Source organism: Corvus brachyrhynchos, unplaced genomic scaffold, assembly GCF_000691975.1.
Source record: "Corvus brachyrhynchos isolate BGI_N302 unplaced genomic scaffold, ASM69197v1 scaffold202, whole genome shotgun sequence".
Classification (NCBI taxonomy): Eukaryota; Metazoa; Chordata; class Aves; order Passeriformes; family Corvidae; genus Corvus; species Corvus brachyrhynchos.
Window position 1 is genome coordinate 3,572,338 of NW_008238132.1, and position 19,776 is coordinate 3,592,113.

At 37.6% G+C, this 19,776-nt stretch overlaps 1 protein-coding gene across 1 annotated transcript; it reads left to right on the plus strand.

Moving 5' to 3' along the window:
• Positions 1-399: 399 nt before the first annotated feature.
• On the plus strand, positions 400-17,356 carry WBP4 (WW domain binding protein 4; the record flags this gene model as incomplete). Its single annotated transcript, XM_017733655.1, has 9 exons — positions 400-585; positions 2,066-2,128; positions 2,241-2,364; positions 3,165-3,377; positions 4,175-4,230; positions 7,013-7,079; positions 9,035-9,174; positions 10,205-10,437; positions 12,242-17,356. Coding segments are annotated over 9 exons (1,290 nt in total), but the record flags the coding sequence as incomplete, so codon positions are not given.
• Between the last annotated feature and the right edge of the window lie 2,420 nt (positions 17,357-19,776).

Here is a 19,776-nt window from a genome sequence, read left to right on the forward strand (position 1 = left end):
TACTACCATGTCTGTGACCCCACAGGTCAGAATCTGGTCTGGGATTCACTCTCCACAGTAGCTCAGCATTGTCCAGAACTGCACCTTTGTGTTGCTGAGTTCACTGTGTACAGTATCCAGCATTTTTATGAAAAACAGTGCAAGTTGCACTTTTCTGACCGTTCTGTGTTTAAATGGGGTATCTAGAGCTGCTTGTTTATCTCTGGCTTGCTTTGTCTTGTATCTCTGGTTCTTACAGCACCGCCTCACTTGTAAAAATTCTGCAGTTTTTGGAGGTCAGATGGTCAAAATCCCAATATTGAACTGTGCTTTATGAGACACAGTTGTTAATATATCTACTCTTACTGGCTCCCCAGACTTGGTTTAAAAAAAAAATAAAGAAAACCAAACTCTTAATATTTAATCACCCAAAGAAGATTAAATTTAGTTTCTGAAGATATATGTAAATATATACGAAAACCTGTGGCTTTGGTTATTGTTTCAGATTATATATCTTTTTTTTCTTTCCCCAGGGCCGATTACTGGAAATCTCAGCCTAAAAAATTCTGCGATTACTGCAAGTGCTGGATAGCAGACAACAGACCTGTATGATGGTCTACCATACTATGTCCATTATTTGAGATATTAGGAATTTTAATTACAGGCTTTTCACATCAGTTTTTAATACTAGTCTTTTGATGCATGGGATTTGTTTTTATAAAAATGCCTTTGTAATACCTGTGATGCTTAAAATATATTACGTCAGAGCCAGATCCCCACATATAAGATGGTGTGTGCTGTTCTACTTGGCAGTACAGATAAGGACTAAATATCTGACCCTGCTTATGCTTTGAGTTCTGTGACTTAACATTTGGTCTGTCTTTGAACTTTGCCTGTGCCTGTCCTTCGCTTTCATGTGCAAGTAGAAAGCAAAACCTGGTATCTGTACTGTTTGTATGTGGTAGGCACAGTACAGCCAGGCCTCTGAGCTCTTAAAGCAGGTTTCTTTCATTTCACACAGCCCACGGAAACATTACTGGGTTACAGAAGCGTGTTTCTGACTTGCAGATGCCTTTTGCAGACTACTAGACACATTGGTGTCTTCCTTAGCAGAAAGTTTTGCATTCCTGACTGGATGCCAGGGGTGCTCCTTGAGCTGAGCTTCCTCTGGCTTACAGTAAGATACCTAATTAGCTCACATGAGCTGCAGGTATCTTCTCGGAGTAAGTGAAGAGAAATATGTGTCAAGGGAGGGATTTGAGTAACTTTATAAAGTCTGACTCTAAATGAGATGAGTCATCCTGGAATGCGCATCCTCTGCGCATCAGTTTGTGTACAGAAATTCTAGGGTTACCGGGTCAGGCTTAGGCATCTAGCATCTGAACATCTAAATGAGCACAGATGTTTTTATGTGAGAACCACATGAGGACTTCCACTGTTGTACCTGTGGGGAGCTTCTGAATTCCTTCCCGCTCCTACTGCATTCAGTCTTTCTGGCAGCTTTTTGGCTTGCAGACTTCTGTTATCCTTAGTTATCCAACTCTCCCACTTTGTCTTTTCCTCCTTCTCTCTCTCTTTTTCAGATTTTTGAACCTGCAGACTAGTTAAAATACATGAGATGTTTGTGAAGTGTAGTATAGTCTAATTAAGGGCAGTAGCTAATATTTGGAACACTGAATAACCCATATGGTTTTTAAAAGTTTGCATGAGAACAGGAAAAAAAAATCATGATGATACGTGAAAGGATAGCATGAAGAGGGAACCCAGATTCCCTGTTATTTGTCTCTAACATGTATGCTGAGCAGTATTATTTGAAAAAAATCTTATAAATATACTATGAGATTTTATTACACCATTTTGGAGTGTTACTGATTTTTCATAATTTCTCTGTTGAATGTTTCTCAGTGTTTCTGTATTCCTATAGCCATTTTATAGCTGTAGTGTTCACTGTAAGTGTTCTCAGAGCAGGTTACATTTAGGTTTGTTCAACAAAATTTAGTCCAACTAAATTTTAAGTAACTAAAATGAACTGTTTAAAAATTGTATACTACATATTATTTTTCTTGGTTTTTTTCTTGCTTTGAAGAGCATTGAGTTTCATGAAAGAGGAAAGAATCATAAAGAAAATGTGGCAAAAAGAATTAGTGAGGTAACTCAAATATCTTAATTGCGCAAATGCTTATTTTTACTCTCTTTCATTATCAGATTGGTTTTCATTTATTCTCTTGGGTTTGTTTTTTTTTTGTTTTGTTTTGTTTTAGATTAAAAAGAAAAGCTTGGAAAAGGCAAAAGAAGAAGAAAACATGTCAAAAGAATTTGCAGCAATGGAGGAGGCTGCAATGAAAGCATATCAAGAGGATATGAAAAGGCTTGGAATTAAGCCAGGTAGTTCATGTAGCTGCCAGAAGATTAAAGACAGAATTGAAAGAATATTGAATAGGAAAGTTTTGTCTTAAGTTTAAGAACGAGAGAGGAGGTCTCCAGGACTGTTGCTCATTTAAAAAAAAAAAAAAAAGTCTTCAAAATGCTAGTAGTAGAAGTTGCAGTACAGAATATTTATAGCTATGGTATCCTGTGATCCATGGAGCAAACAAATTTGGAGCAGAAAAATTAAACAATGTGTTAACAGAAAATTAGGCTGTAGTTGGTACTTTGAATCAGCAGTGCAGCTTCCTTTGATTAATTTAATGTTTCACTTTTGCCAGTTGGAGGCTAAAGTTCCTATGAGTAGGAGAGGTTGGATTCCCACTGGTGTCAAACAGTGGAGATGAGAATCTCCTAGTCAGCTTGCAGCTCAGCAAGTACCTTTGTTCTGTACACTGAAGATATATTATCCTTTAAAAACAAGTTTGTAGTTTCAGGCTCCTGTAGAAGCTGTCTTTTTCGTAACTCTTTTGGTTTCTCTTTTGTTGTCGAGTTAGACCTCATTGGTCCTTATGGTTTTTCTCTTTGTTACTCATCATTTTAAATTTGGGCTTTGTTATGATGTTATAGCAGTGCAACAATGCAAGATTCTCTTAATATAGTTTTTGAAGTGTACTTGCTATGAGTATAATACTAATGATTTTCACTCATTAATGAAAATACTCGTAAGAATGAAATTTCCTATTTTCTGTTGTGCAAGAGCGACTAATATTTAAGTTCAGAATAGTACTCTTTTTTTAAAGGGCATTATTTTCTTTAAGATGATGTAGGTTCCAGTTCAACACAGAGTAAAATGCAGAGCAACACAGTGGAAACTAAAGGAAAGAAAGAAAAGAAAGAGAAGAAAGAAAAGAAAGAAAAGAAAAAAAAGACATCTCAGGATGCCTCAATGCCAGCAAAAATTGATACGAAGGAGTGGGTGCAAGGATTATCTCCTGAAGGCTATACATACTACTACAACACAAAAACTGGAGGTAAAAGCTACTGAGGAGCAAGTGCAGATATAATTACTGGATACAAGTGAGAAAAGACTATCTGCATTTCTTTACTCTGCTCTTTCAGTAGTAAGCTGATTATTGAAATGTGAACGCTTAGATGGAGTTCTGGTATTTAACATCTGAGACTTGGACATCCAGAATTTCAGACTGGTTTTGCTGTTGATTAATAATGGAAGAATGCAGTAATTCCACAGTTTCTGGAAGTGTTTAGCCTGCCAGGGGTTAAGTATACAAAGATAGCTGTGTTCTTCCTGAAGAAGCTTTGTGATCAGGAATGTGAAATAAACTGATTGTGTCTTTCCACATTTACAGGTTTTATCTGACTTCTCTTGAGGAGCTGTGTGTTGTGATCTACTTTAGAACATAAAAGCAACCCTCTTTTATCATTAATGAGAATGTTACAAACTGTTTCTTATAAATTTAAGGATTGACATTAGTATTTACTGTAGCCTTTCATCATTTCATTTTATTTTTTTCTTTAAAACCAAAAATCCTGTATCTCTGTATCAGGCCTAGTAATAGAGTCTGGAGGGTTGTTAGTGCCAGTAAAGCCAGCTGCAATTATGATACTTTGGTTTATTGTTCATACCATGGTTTGGTCAAGGATTATTTATATTCCAGTGAGGTGTATAAATATTTTTTTTTATTATTTGTTTCTATGTGTACACACATCAGTGTCATATCCTTTAGATCTGCATATCCTTTAGATCTGTTTTTAGTAAAGATTATTAAATATAAACCAAATTGAATGAAATATGATTTTGTTTTTTAAGAATCACAGTGGGAGAAACCTAAAGGATTCCAAGGCAACTCTCAAAACTCACAAACGGTAATCAAATTATTCATATTTGTATTTGTCCTTGTAAACACTTAAATAATCTAACCAATTTGCAAGTCTTCTGGTTGCGGAAAATAAATTTTTTGCCCTTTGTAAACTTAGGAAAACATAATTTGAATATTTAGAATAATTTATTATAAACTGCAGTTTTACTATAGAAATCCTATTTGGCTAATTTCTCTGTCCAGGGAAGAGAAGTAATTACTGGTGGTTGGGTTCCTGCAGAATATACTTCTTTTATACTTCAGCCCATAAAATTGAAAGCTTTGAGGAAATTCTGAATAAATTCTGTTAAACCTTTTTTGAATGAAATGTAATTATAAAAGCTAAATATTACACAGTTGAAATAGTTAAGCCTTTATCTGAGGCAACACTGAGATTGCATTGTCAGGTAGTTGAAAAAAAAAGAATGCCCATTTTTTGTTTGCTTTACCATACAGTTACATAATAAATTGTGTTTTTACTGGGTTTCTTATGATCATGGAACCTATATGCAAGCAATTATTCATCATAATTAGTCATTTAGTATGTTACTTAATTTTTCTTATTTCAGGCACAGAAAAACTTGCGGAGTAGTTCAAAGGCAGAAAGATTTCTTATTATTATTAATGGGCTTTCCTGTGGTACTTACCACTCCAGGATTTTTGTGCTTTGCAGCATTAAAAACGGGATTTTTCCAACATTCCTGTGATGTTACGTTTCCCTGTTTTCAAGATAGGTGTCATATGTACACTATGATTTGATGTCAGTTTTGTTTGGTTTGCCAGTGTTGGATTTTACACTAGAGTTCAAAAAAACCTGGTGTTTTCAGAGTGGTTGACATTCTGTAGCTCTGTATCATCACATGACGTGCTACTCTGGCTTTCTGATTTCCTTGTCCTGTGGGTTTGCACAAGTTGTTAATCAGCACTTCAACTTTATCTTTTCAGTCAAGGCATAGCGTTGCAATATTTAAAGCCAGTCTTATTGTAGCCTTCCACTGAAAGAGGTGGTCCTGAAACTAATCTTGTTTGGTCCTTGGGACACATTTATCCTGACAGTGCACTAGTTCAGGCAGTGAAGGCATCAGTTAGGTTAGTGCTTTGGAGACTTATTTCCTTGCTATCAGCATTCTGAATAATCAGAAAAAATGCCAACGTGGGGAGAGCAGATTGGGGGGGAGAAGGCACTTCCTTCTTGGCAACAATTTGAAGTTAGCTCATCCTAGCCATATCAGAAGCACACACCTTCAGCCCCCAGTATCTTAACACCACACAGCTGTATTTTGCCTTTCTTCCCTCACCCTGCTCAGTGACTTCGTCCTGTCTTGAGTTATTTTCGCTGTGGCTAAAAACAAGCATTTGATTGCTCCTTTATTTAGTCTGAGCTAAGGATATTGGGAACATTCCAGATCTCTAACAAGGACTCATTGCCCAGAAACTGAAAGGCATGCTTGCAATATATCGTGCAGTTGAGATTCAGGAGCCCTTCTGGTTTTACAGCACATTAGGTTGTTGTTCAGACTTGGTAAGAGGTGGGGAGAACAGAGTAATGAAGGGGCATGTTGAAGACTACCTATAACCAGTTAGACTGACAGTGTCCTTGTTAGGATTTATGTCATGGGACACTCAGTGTGCCTAGTGTCAGATATTGACTGAAAACCTCTATTATAGTTAAGACTGGGGTTTTTTAATCCTCTTTATACTTAAAATAAACTTTCCTTTTGCTTCTTTTGTCAAAACCAGCACACTGAAACTTCTGAGGACAAAACCTTGAGGAAACTTGATTCTGAAGGCTTTCTTGCCTTTTCCTGCTCTGAACTTGCCAGTACAATTTTATTGTGTTTACAGAGTGGATGCAAGAACTTCAACTTCTGATTTTTATTGTGTTTTTATTTAAAAAACCCAGCAAAGTTTTAATAAGAGTGTTAAGCAAATGTATCGGTGTGCAAAAGCCTGTCTGTATATCTCTGTATACACACAGACATTTATTAGTGCCAAAATAATGTATGGTGAAGTTGCCCAACACGGAGCTGGCCGTATTGGTGTTTAAGGAGCAGGGAAGTAGTTGTGTGTGTAAGAGGTGATGAAAACCAGTTTCTTAAGGAAAATGTTAGGGCATGGGTAATGACTGATTATATAGCTGTAGCTGATTCTGGGAAAAAAAAATTACATATCCACAAAGATATACCAGCAAGTTGTGCCACATTTCATGTTTATTTATTAATCAGTAGGGGAAAACAGTGCATTGTTGAAATTGGTGCTTTAGTAAAGAAGTAAAATTATTGGCATGCAAAGTTTGATTCTATAATTATTTGTTGTAATGTTCTGTTTTGGAATAAATTTTTATTTGTTTGTGTATATTTAATTTGTGATAGAATTTATTGGTATTGGTTTTCCGTAGCCCTCACAAAGACTTGAGTCTCCCAGAGAATTTTTTCAGCAGCCTCCACTAAAGACAATGACACAAATAGGAAATTACAGCCTCAGGGGTGAACATGTAAAATAATGGCCTATATAATAATTTAAACTGTGTGGCAACATCTATTATACAGCCTCATACTAATCATCCACTGTTTGAAAAATAATTGTGTATTGCATTAGCTGTATTTTAAGTTACGGAATTCCATCTCATTGGAGTCGAAGGGAGTACTTTCTAACAACGTTAGGGGTTCAAGCTTTAAAGCAGTAAGATGATCACAGACAAAAGGTACTTAGGAATTGAATAGATTTGTAAGTGATGCTTTGGCTGATCCTGAAGTCTTTTTCATGAGCTCTCCTGTGTCTTTTCCTAGGGAGCAGAGTGGGTAGAAGGTGTCACTGAAGATGGTCATACCTATTACTATAACACACAGACTGGAGGTAAGGAGAGCTTCCTTTCCAGTTAAGCTCTATTTCAGGAGAGAGGGTTTTCAGAAAAGCTTTTTGTTTTGCAAATAACTGCATTTTTTACTAAGTTTTGTATTTTTTAAGCTGCTGTCTTAGTTGAAATAAAATAGTTGCTTAAGTCAGCACTGCCTTTATAGCTGCATTGTCAGTCATAGCGCCTGGACATTCAACTTGTAATTCTAAACTAGGCATTCTTCTTTACTACATATATATTGAAATTACAATTTGGAAACTAGAAAAGGGAAGGATTTTGTGTTGACAGGCATATAGGACTGAATAAGAATCTCCTAAACTTTTCCTCTTGCTGATGTAGCATTGATATGGAAGTCCAGAATCTTCTTTTTCCCATTTTTCCCCTACATGGGGAACTTCATGGTAACTCCCTCAGAATAGCATCTGCTTTCTAAATCTGTTTGAATCATTTTAAGGTCAATGATGCCTCTCTGGAGAGCAAGTGATTTTTATGCTGGCTATGAATTTTCCTTCTGCAGTTGGGTATGAAGTGGCATTGCTAATGATGCCAAGAATAGGGGAAAACAAAACAAAACAAAACAAAAAAAACCAATCCAAAACCTTTCAGTTCTTCAATGGGCCACTCCCCTGCCCAAATGATTTGCAATTTCTTTTGAAAAGGAAGAGAGATGTTGGTTATTTTTAAACATTGCCTTCCAAGTTCAAATACATTTTATGACTATGTTTGCTGTTCTTTTAAGTACTTCATGGACATATGACACTTGGGAAGAATATGTTTCTAATCGTCACATTTGGCAGAATTTTGCCTTTTGAGATTGCAAGTTGATCCCTTTTTTTTAAAGCTGTAAGTAAGAGTCTTGGGATTGCTTTAAAATTACTTCTCTGTTCTGTTAACAGTAATCCCATCCTCTGAAGACAAGACAAATTTTTAACTATTATAAATAGTTAAAAGTGTCTCATGTCAGACACGTAGCTTAGGGGACTGATGGCTCCAGGCTTGGTGCTACGAGTCGTGCTTTGGGAGGCTGCACCTACTCCACTCTGTACCTGGGAAAGTGAACTTGCTCAGTTACTAATCTGAAGCAGGTGACAGCAATACCCTTAAGAGACTGCGCTGTTCATGCAGCAGCCATTCGTTGCCAGTTTCCTACATTTTTACTTCTTCAAGACACATCTAGGCACTTACATGTTGTGTTGTCTGCAGTTAGGAAAAAGTGTAGGTTTTTTTACATCTGAAAGCTTATATAAAATTCTAGACTGAAAGTTGGTGTACTTTTGCCTTATTCTTACTAAAACCAGTTTTAAGACCATTGAGTCAACTTTCATTTAAATATTTCTTCTCAGTATATTTACTGGAATGCTACTTTTAAATTGAAAATGGGGATATATGTGTATGTTCATGTTCTGTACATACTTCCATGTCTTTTCAGGTTGATGTTTGTATTTCCTTGTTTGCTTGAGAGCTCTTTTCACTTGAGACCTAACGTTACCATGCAAAGTAGCATTTGAAAGGGGTCTAGCTGTCTGGAGACCTGAGGCTTACAGTTACCATTCTTTACTTTATCCTGTCTTTATAATCACTGAATAGCTCAAATCAAATAGGCACATCTAGAGGGCAGTAAATTTATTTGTCTGTCCTCTGTAAGGATGAGAGGGACCACAGTCTTGTGGGTCACGGTTCACCATGTGTGATACTTTTTGTAAGAGCTAATTAAAACAAGCTTTTTCAGCAGTGAACTCAGCTGTCATGACTGTGTTTCTGCTGGGAAGAAATGTTATCTTTCTGATTATGGTTATTAAAACAAATGTACCAAACAAAGGCAAAAGCCTTTTGCTAAATTATTTGCTGTATTTTTGCATAAGGCAGCACTGCTTCTGAAAGGTTATGTTGTCAAAGCAATAACAGATCAAAATGAGAAGCATAAATAATGTGGTTGTTCAAATGTCTTGGACAGTATCCACATGGGAGAAACCGGATGGTTTTGTTTCCTCTTCAAATGAGAAGGGTCAGCATGACAAGCCTGCTGAAACAGAGTCTGAATCAGACTCAGAAGATAGTGAGAATGAAGCAGAGAGTCCAGAAACAAACTTCAAGGTAGGTTTTTTTCAGATTTCTTTTGCATACATGATCTTATACTAGAAAATTATAACTATATCTTTTATGGTTTTTTTGGTAGGCTGTACTCACTGAAAGGAGATTAAAACATGTGACTGAAAGTAAAATTTTGCACTTCTTAATAAAATGAATCTTTATTCAATTATTTGGCTCATTAGTGGCCCTGTTACAGAATAGAAAGCATGATCTTTCCTTCAACTTGCCAGAAGTATCTTGAATTCTACAAAAAATGTGGTGTTCTCTGAGAAAGGTCACTGCCATCTCTCTGAAATAATCCACAAAATGGTTTGGATTTCAGTGTGAGGATGACTTCAGCCTTTCATTGGTAAATGTGACTGCCATTAGACCTTCAGGGAATGCTTTGGACTGAAAATGGCATGGTTGTAGTTTCCTTATTAAATTGAGAAAAAACATAGACAGCTCATAGTACAAAATCTCTATCAATTACATATTTAAAACATAAATTTAAGATAAAGAGTGTGATAATGTCTCTGGTTGGGTTAGATGATTTGCCTGGAGCTGTTAATTTAGAATGGACAGAGACAGTTTAAATACAAAATGTATTCCTAGGCAGGTGATAATTGTAAAACACATATTTTTGTATCACTGAATCATTATAAACTGCTACCAGGTATTAGCAATAAAGTGTGTGCATCTGCACGTAGAGAAAGTTGCATGTGAATTTTTTCCCCTTTATTTTAAGATATGCTAAGCTTTGTTTTCAGGTCAGTTTGTGAGTTTAATAACTTCAGCCTTGGTAGATGGGATTTTCCAACTTTAAATTCTTGTAACATTCAAGATTTTTAAATCTGTAAAGCTCAAGAAGAAAAATTTCTAGATTTCTAGATATCACAATATGAATTTATTTTTTCAAGTTACCCTTGATTGAAAAATGTGAATAGTAGATAATAAGTAGATAATAATAGTAGCAAATTAAAAGATGTAAAATAAAGCTACATTGTGTTTTTATTTAGGCATTTTTGCTTAAGATGGGTTTTTTCCTCTTTAGAGGAAAGGAGATAATGGTGAAGAATCAGAGGAAGGGAAAAAATCTCCTAAAGCTAAAAAGTTAAGCCCTTATGGGAAATGGCGAGAAGTTAAGTCAGAAGAAACCGTGGATAAGGAGGAGAGTACATCAGCTTCCCAAGAAACTTCTAGTGATGGATCTAACAAGACCAACCCTTACGGAAAATGGAAAGCACTTAAGGAAGTAGGGGAAGAACAAGAAGAAGAAGAAGCAGGGTGAGTATTTTTTTACCATCATTATTTTCATAATGTTGTTTTCAAGAACTGAAGCTTTTTCTTCTGAATTCTGGCAGAATTAGCACAGCTGTGATTGGAAATGTTGCCCAAATACAATTCTTTTCACAGTGATTATTTTAAGTAATAGCTCTCCATTACAGGTAGAGGTGGTGTTTTGGTTTTTGTGCAGAAGTTCACCATGAGTACAAAGTAAATTGAAGTGATTTAAGAATCAGTCATGCGCTGTTTTTTCAGAGGCTGAGTATCAAATATTTAAATGTTGTTACTCTAAGCTTATGTTCCTTAACGTCATCTCCTCCAACAATCTGGTTCAGCTGCCCCAGGAGCTCCTATGATCCTATGATCTCTCATTCTCTCTCTCTCTCTCTCTCTCCCTTCCGTGTCAGACCAATGAACTGCAGATGTTTTCATGAAGTGCATCTGATCAGAAGGGTTGTTTTGTTTTCTGCATAATGCCTGAGGTGGATCTTTTTTTTTTTTTTTTTTTCCCTTGTGAAGTATGCTCTTTAATTGTCAGCTTCTTGTTGTGGATCCTGCAAGGAGTCTGGCAACAATAGGCTTTGGAGAATGAAAAGAGTATTCTTCCTTATGCTTACTCCATTCTCCAACATTTTAGTTCTAAATTATTTAGCAGGTAGACCTCCAACAGTGTTCATACAAAATTAAGCACTGGTGCACTTCTTGGAGATGATAATGTTCACATAACACCTCCTGTATTGGGCCAGCTAAACTGCTCCTTGACTCCTGAGCTGAAAAATTCTTCTGGGTTTTTGGAAAGCACTGTGTAGTAAAAAGTGCTTTCATCTATTGAACCTCATAGACCAGTCTGTACTTTAACAGGCTTGAGATGAGCACATGTGTCAATGAGACAAATGCAGTTGTTCATTATTTTCTTTAAATTCAGTCTAGGCACGGTGCCAGCCACTTCCAGGAGGTTTACATTTTTGGGATACTGCAACAATTGCATTTTCTTGACTTGCCATCATTCTTGTGGCGCCAGTTTGGGTGCTTGAGCGGATCTATGTCTTCCTAGAAGCATGGCACCCCAAACTGGGCATAGTACACGAGCTGACATCAGACTAACACTTGGTAGTAGCAGAAGTATTCTTGTATGGATTGGCCAATATCTCTGCAGCAGTGTTGTGCTGGTGTGATAGCTGTGATTTAGGTACCTTCCTGCCAACTCTTCGGTTCTTCTTCTGCGTATGTTTGTGCCATAGGTTATCCTTGTGGAACACGGTGTTTTGCTGCTGACCCCTTAAAACAGATAGGTGATTTTCAGTTGATGTCTTTGATTTGTTTGGACAGTATTGGCTGTGATCCTGCCCTCCAAAGGCACCTCTCCCAGCTTAGGGTCACTGTCTGATTTGGTAAGCTGGGTCTCTCTTCCGTCATGCAGTCCCTTCAGGATGGATGCTTGAGGAAAACAGCTCAATGGTGTTTTGGCAGTGAACCACTGCTATTACTCACTGTCTACTGTCTTTCAATATTCTTAAATTTACAGACATACAGCCCTGTTATCTCTTGCAGGACGATGCATGCTTGGGCCATGCTATAAGCTCTGTACAGAATGAGGTGTTAGTTTGTTACTTTTTACAGCTGCCCACACAGAAGAAACAAAGAATGTGGGTTTTTTTCTTGATGCCTGTCATGATGATGACTAGAAGACTGCATCTAGCTCAAAGCTGTTTTGTCAAATAAAAATAGCTGTTGCTGTCTGCAATACACCATGTTGTTTTCTCCATGTACATTAACGCTTTTAAATTTCCCTGTCTTGTCCCAGTGAAAAAGTGGACCTGGAGCTTCCAAGTACAGAGAGTGACAATGTGGCACCCCCAGTGCTAGAGGATCCAGAAGAGGAAACAGTGATATTTAGGGAGAAGACAGTCACCTCCCTTGGAGACCTGACAGAAGGGGTGCCAACATTTAAGAAGAGGAAATTTGAAAATGGAAAATCTAGAAACTTAAGACAAAGACTAAGTGATCAGTAATACTTAACAAATCATTTTAGATTCTGTTTAAGCTAGAGTGAATCAAAAGTTTAATATTTTGAACAGGCTTTTATAAAGAAAATATTGGATAGAAGTTAAGAATTTATAGGTATTAAAACATATGTGAGTTTAATATTTTTTTATTTTATTTTGATGTGATTGGTTTTGGAATGGAAGTTTGTGTTAAATTACTTATGCAATATTGTAAATACATGTATTCTTTATTTTAACCATGCCATCCAAGTTGTATTTGCTCTGTGTGTGCTGTTTTAAATACATTTCATAAGGTTTTTTACTCCTTTTCTAAGTATGTGAGAATGTAGTAATCCTTAATCTGACAAAAATGAAGCAGACCTTTTATTTTTAGAGAGGAACTGGTTCAATAGCATATCGTAGTAAAATCATCCTTCAAGATTGTTTATGTGGTGTAGTTTCTCCACTAATGAGTAAAATATTGTGCTTACTAACCTTTGTCTGATCGCTTGCAAAAGAGTGGGTGGTGAGACTGCCAACATTTCAAACTGATCATTTGGGAGCTTTTTTTAGAAGAGTTATTCACATCAGTGCCACCCATTCCAAATAATGTTCTGAAAAATTATTTGTGTATGTGCATGATAAATGTATTACACCTCTGCAGAAGATTTAACCCTGATGAATCCTAACTTGTAGTAACAGCACCAGAGCCACCCCTGTTGGAGTAGACATTTCTGTCATGTTTTCCTGTCTCCTTCTTTCTTGTTGTCTACTTGAATTTTTCCTTCCTTTTACTTACCAAGTTTTCTTTTTTAGTCTTGCTTTCTTTTTGTCTCTTTCCCAGCAAAAAACCACTTGCCTGATACTTTAATGAAAAAATACTTTAGAGACTTGGCCCTCCTACAGCATACAGGACCATTTTTGAGGTAGTTGTGTTTTTTCTGTTGATAAGAAGTGTGTGTTTTAGGGTTGCAGTGTTTGATAAATTGAGAGGGCCTAAGTATATTGAAGCTTCATCATTCTCAGTACCATAGGGGAGGAAAGCAAAAGATCAGCAGAGCTGATGGCAGTGGAGTCCAAGATGACTTTGACATTTTCTTAAGGATTGTAGATTTGATTTCTTCACTTGGTGGGATTGGTCTGCATTTAGCATCACCAGGATTCGTTGTCTGTGTAAGAATATAGCAGCACTCATTGCTCCTCTAGCCATCAAACAGTGAACTATAAAGGTCCAAATAATGAATCTGTTAAAAAATACTTCTCTATTCTTAAAGCTTACAGTGTTTTGTTCAGGAGAGTCTCAGTCAAAAAAAAAGGAGTGCAGTTAAGATAGTTGTCAAGAGTCCGGCAAAATAGAGTTGGTAACTGCTGAGCTTGAATTTCTTTGAGAAAACAACTATTAATCTGTTGGATCAATTGAGAAAGGAGTGCAAGACAGGGAATCTGGCTTATTGTGTATTACAGTGGACGCTGAAGTCCCTTTTTCTATTTTGTGACTTTTACTCTATGTTTAGAAGAAAATTAAGTATTGTATTTAAACCCATGCATTTCCTTGGCTTCCTCAGGGTTGCTGTATTTTGTCTGATGTTTGTTCTGATAAATTTCAATGTGTACTGTAATATCTGACCCTGGATTACCATTTAGAGATGCAGGACACATGCAGGATGCTTCAAAGTCGTAGATACAGGAATGTACAATGTGTACTCCAAGGAGAGGGTTTCTTAATCAGATTTTTTAGGATATGTTCTTACTTGACCATTACTCCGGCATCCAGGAGCCTGCTCTAACTTGAAGTCTCATTGTGTTTGTGGCCAGTTTACTCTTCCAATTTACACAAGTCCTGCCCTTGAGCTAAGTAGCTTTTCTTCATCTTGAATCCATCACATCTTCTCTCTTTGAAATCACAAACGAAGTCCTTGTGTGACAGGACCTTCAGTGTTCCACCAGCGCTTCTCTTCACCCTTTCCAGCCTGAGTCTGCCTGGACTACGCTTGCCTAGATGGGTTTCCCTGGGCTAGTTTACCTGAATTAAGGCCGTGCATAATGTCACCAATACTTCCTTAGCATATTGGAAGTCACTCTTGATATGTCCCTAAATCTCATTTGCCTTTCACATGACCCCATCACGCTGTCTGCTATGGGCGCCCTTACCAGTGACCCACCACTACATCTGATTCTCTCTGCTCCTTTGCTTTCACCAGCTGCTGAGTTACCAGCTGGTCATGCTTTCCTTTCAAGCACAGTTCTTTTTCTTCCTAGACGTATTTTTGTACTGCTGTACTCCTCCTTCTGTTACTCCAAGCCTAAAGTGTATACATTTCATTATGATTTCTGAAAAGTTATTTTTTGTTTGTTAGTACAGTTTTATCAAGTAGTGCAGGGTTTTTTTGTAGGCTTCACTTTTAATATCCTCTGAGGAGGATAGCTTTCCTCTTTTAGTGAGGTACCCAAAATATTAGCGTCTTTCCTTTAAAAAGTTTTGTCACTTTGAAGTGGTCACAGGCAGTGATTTAAGATACCTGTAACTAAATCTCTCGAGCAGATGCTTAAAGACGTCTGAAAATGAGTGTTCAAAACTTGTTTCCTTGTGGAGCTGCTGTTAGTTGTAATATGAACCAAAGGTCTTTGTATTGCGTTAAATAGACAAACCAGAACATTAGGAAAAAAGATAGTTTTCTTTGCTCACAGCTAGTAAAGTTAGTTTAAATACCATACGTGTGGCTTTAGCTGATGTGACTTTTAAAGCCTGCATTTCACAAAGAAGTAACAGCACTTTGCTCTCCACTACCTCTGAAAGTCAGAGACCAGTTAATTCTTTGTTCTTAAGTTACAAAAAGGGCCAGTTGAATGAATTTTGGTATATCTGAAGCCATTGTTTAATTTTGCACCATGCTGTTATTCAATTTCCTTGCTGTGTATCTAAATCAAGTATTTCTTGCTCCACAAAAAAAAAAATACTGTCTTGTGTGAGATTTAAGGCAGACGCTGCTTTTCCAAGACATCTGTTTTGCACTGATCTCTCTCCTATCTCCCTGCAAGTCTTCTGCTTTTGGATTTTGCTGTAGGAACCCTCGAGGTGTTGCCACAGTTATGCTCCTCATCTGCTAACCCTTCTTTGGGCTGCACTGCCTTTTGACAAAGGAATGTTCCTTTTGCTGGTTCGGCAGAGTGTTTTCTTTTCTGGCTGATGTATTTTCTATCATGCAGTGTGTTTTTATCTGCTTGCCTGCTTTTATTGCAAGCTCCTTGAGTGAGGACTGCACCCTTGGTTTTATATGATGTCATAGACATTATTAGCAATACGAGGAGAGCCAGAGAGCAGGGGGGAGTCATTGCAATTTCTGATGATGATTTCTTCTGTGTGGTTTCGAGCCAGTCAATTCACTGCTCTGTATTTTTCCTTCCTTGCCTCATGTTTTCATCCACCTTGTCTGTTTAGAAAGGCAGCTTCACAGTGTAAGATTTGTGTGTGTTTTTACAGCAGGGCCTGCCTGAAGTTGGTGATGCTCTTAGAAGCAAACATAATTGCATATATGGAAAAAAGAAAAATTATTTTGTTGGGCATTTGCTATGCCAGGAGCTGTGCAGAGACCACTCAATTTTACCCATGTTATAGAATAATCCTTGTTCCTATTTAGGCTAAAACATTTTAATCCTTCACCTGGGGATTTGCAAATTGAAATCCACACTTTCCTAAAAGAGTAAAGTTTTGTTTGACCCTCATAGATAAAATCTGCCTGCAGCATCATCCAGTCCCAATATTCAGTTTTAGAAGTGGCAGGGCTGGTTATGACATGGATCTGAGTTAAATTCACTAACCTGTGCATGTATAAAATACTTTTTTTTTCTTCCCTGAAGGAGATTTTATTTCAGTGCAAATTGTGGCATCTCAGAAAGGGAGTAAAAAACTATTTCATGCTGCTTGGTTTCTTTGATTTGTTTTTTGAGTTGTGTCTCCCCTTTTTTAGTACTTATTATTGCTGTCTTCCTCGAATTGTCTTCCTCCAGTATTCCCAGATATGCAAATCTCTGTATCACCGCTGTGCCGTGTTTCTGGTGTCCTCCACCTTCTCCCCTGCTCTGCTGAGATTTCCAGAAAGCTTCGTGTTCTTCTGTAGCCACCCACCGTGTGTCCAGGTCCTGGCTCCCACGAGCGCTTCTGTTGCCTGTTTGCACTGTGCCCTGAAGAACCCTCTCTGTTTTCCAACAACACACAGGCTATTTCAAGACTTGACTACATGTGCTCTTTTGATTTCCGTGATAATTCCTTTTCCCAAGACTCATTCCATTCCTCGTACAGGGCTTGCAGCCCTTAGATCCTTCTGCTTGTTTGTACAAAAGCTGTCTGTATACCTCCTGCTATCAACTGTGGCAACACTTGGGTTCTGTTTTGTCAGCCAGACCTCTTCAGTCTCTATCTACCTCTTAAGTCCCCCAGCCTTCTACCTGGTAAATTATTTAACTTAGAGATTGTGTTAACCATTTGTGTGATTAACAGGTTTAGCTTTGTGAAGTGTTTCAGGATAGAACTTGAATAAAAGTTTCTGTACAAAGCAAAAAGTGTTGCAAATTATAATCTCAAAAAGGCTAAATTTGCCCAAGAGGATTCCCGGAGAGCCAGGTTTCAGAGATTCCTAGAGAATTTGGGGAATTCCCAGGATTCCCAAAAGCATATTTGATTTTACCTGTAAAACCAGAAATAGCCTATGTTAAAAACCAGCAGACAGCGTTGTACAGACCACAGGCTGGAGACAGTGGATTTTAATGGCTTGCTTGGGGTGATTGAAAAGTATTTGTTTTAGTTTATAAGTAATATCTGCAGAGTTGAACAGCTGGTTTCTCTTGAACTGCTTCTCAGTTGCAATTACAAAATATTGCAAGCTCTTGAAGTGGAGTTTATATAAAAATACTGAATAAAGCTTTCATTTGAACAATCTGTGTTACCATTGTGCATCTGTTCAGGGGGTTTAGGCAGCCTAGGAGATTTAGGGGTGCATATTCTGTTCAAAATGGGGCCTGAGGTAAATATAAACTAAAATAGGTCTGTAAGTATGGAAATGCTTCTTAAGAGAAATACTTGTATTTTGTGGCTACCAACAGAGTGTCTGTGTGTGTTCCTGTAGCGCCTTAAGCAGTAACTGGAAATTGGTTTATTCTGTGCATCAATTATGAGTAACAAAAACCCTGGGTTTAAATTTTTAATTTAAAAATTTTTAACTGAGTTCAGGTTAAGGTTTGTTGCAGTTACTATTAGCAACATTCAGAATAAAGCTGAATATATGAGCTTTTTTTAATATAACTGACTGTGATTCAGTATTACATATTTGCTGGCCTTAGGAGCAATGAGCAGTGCCCTGAGAATCAGATACACACTCGATGACTCAATGAAAGCAATTGAGGTGAGGTACCTGGGCTGCCCTCCTCTTGCAGAGGGTAAACATCCATCTCTCCACTGCCATGGAAGCGCTACTTCCAGGCACACAAAGCTTTTGTCTGGCTTCCCTCCTGGCTGGGTGAGATGCTGCTGCGTGAGACCTCAGCAGAGAAATGAAAGAGATCCAGGACTACCTTTCATACCAATCAGCAGGATCTGCAGAGCGGTGAAGCCGGTGCCTTGCACGAGCTGTAACGTGATGTCTGTGGGTAAGGTCTCGGTTCCCCAGATGGTGCTGAGGGGAAGCCAGGCGGAGGGGTGGTAGTTTATGTTTGTTGTAACACTATTTGACAAGGAAAGCTGCAGAAGGCTGTTTTTAGCAGAGGAACCTCCTCTTGCTCTGTTGTGCTGTCCCCCGGGGCTGTTTGTTTCTCCCCAAGAAACTGTTTTCCCTTTCCTCCCTGTGCTTTGTTACTGTAATTTTTCCTGCTACTGATTTCACTGCTGAAAGTCCTGATTGCTTGTAGGAGCCAAAAAGCCCAAGCTGAGATATTCCATCCTGAAAACACCTCAGAAATAGCAGTGTTGTGCCACACATCCATTCCTTGAGGAGAGGTGCCAGGTCATGGTCAAACAATCTCTCAGCTTTCAGCTCTTATATCCCACAGAAAGACTGGGGTGGAAGAGCTTAGAATAAAATATGGCTTCAAGTATTTTTTAAGTTAGGAGAAAACAGTTTCAAATAACATGTTCTCAATGAGGAGAAGCAAATATACCTGGTTTTAGTAAAGCAGAGCATTGCAGGCAGTGGCCTCCTGTAGAAATGTTTCTGCTCTATCCCAAGCTGTCGTAGCCGTATTTTTCTCACACACACATGTATACGCAATTGCAGGAAAAGCTTAGGACAAAGACCCCTCAGGATCTCCTGGGCCAGGCTGGCAGAAGGAGCTTAGCTTCTAAATTTCAATACCTACAATTGGGGCATCCAAAACTTAGTAAAGAGGGGAGCTGCTGTCTGGTTTCCCTTTTTTTGTCAGTCTGCACAAAACCACCAACAAAAACAGGCTACAGAAAATTGATCAATCACAAATGTCCATAAGGTCCTACAGAAATATCACTATCTTTCTTCCAGTAAAATAAACGAGGCTCATATTTTTAAGTGTTTCAGTGATTTTTCATAGTGAAGAACTTCATAGGCACTAACTAATCCTGGAAGTGGAATCTTATTATTTAAAAATTTTTAAGAAGTTTCTAAGATTGTTTGAGAGATACAATTAATAAAATAAATTGGTTAATTTAATTGCATAATGAAAGTGAGCATGGTAATTGGATAACCATGTTAGCTGGATATTCTACTACAGCTCATCATATTAGTTATTGCCAGTCTGTCGGCACTGCAAGAAGTATAAGCTCAGTTGCCAATCTTTCTGAAGGGTTCTTTTTCTGGACTGGTTACTGAAAGAAGTCAAAGTCCAAGTGAATCCTGAATTGCATGGTGATACGTTTCCTGACTGACTTGCAGAGCTATCAATTAAAAAGAAAAAAACAACCAACCCAACTGAAGCCCCAAAGCTTTTGTAATTAAAGTGTTGGAAGCAAGTCAGAAATTGTCAAAGCTTGCTCATAAGAACACACAAAAAAATTGAAAAAAAATTCAAGAATGGAGGAACTGAGTATAGTTTTCCTGCTTTCTTCCCATTACAAATTCTATCTTTCTTAATATAGCTGAATAATGTTACAATTGTTGCTATATATACAGTAATAAAACCTACACCCTTTAGAAGAACTCAGTATTGAAATAATTATTTTTCTTAAATTACCTGACATTTCCTCACACTGCATCATTCATGATTACAAAATAAATATGCAAATATAAATCAACCACAAGGCATAATTTAAATTGTAACAATGAACTGGTTCTTCTCATGCAGAGGATTGTGCAGAGCAGCTTTACAGCAGAACCTGGAACGAGCAGGATGC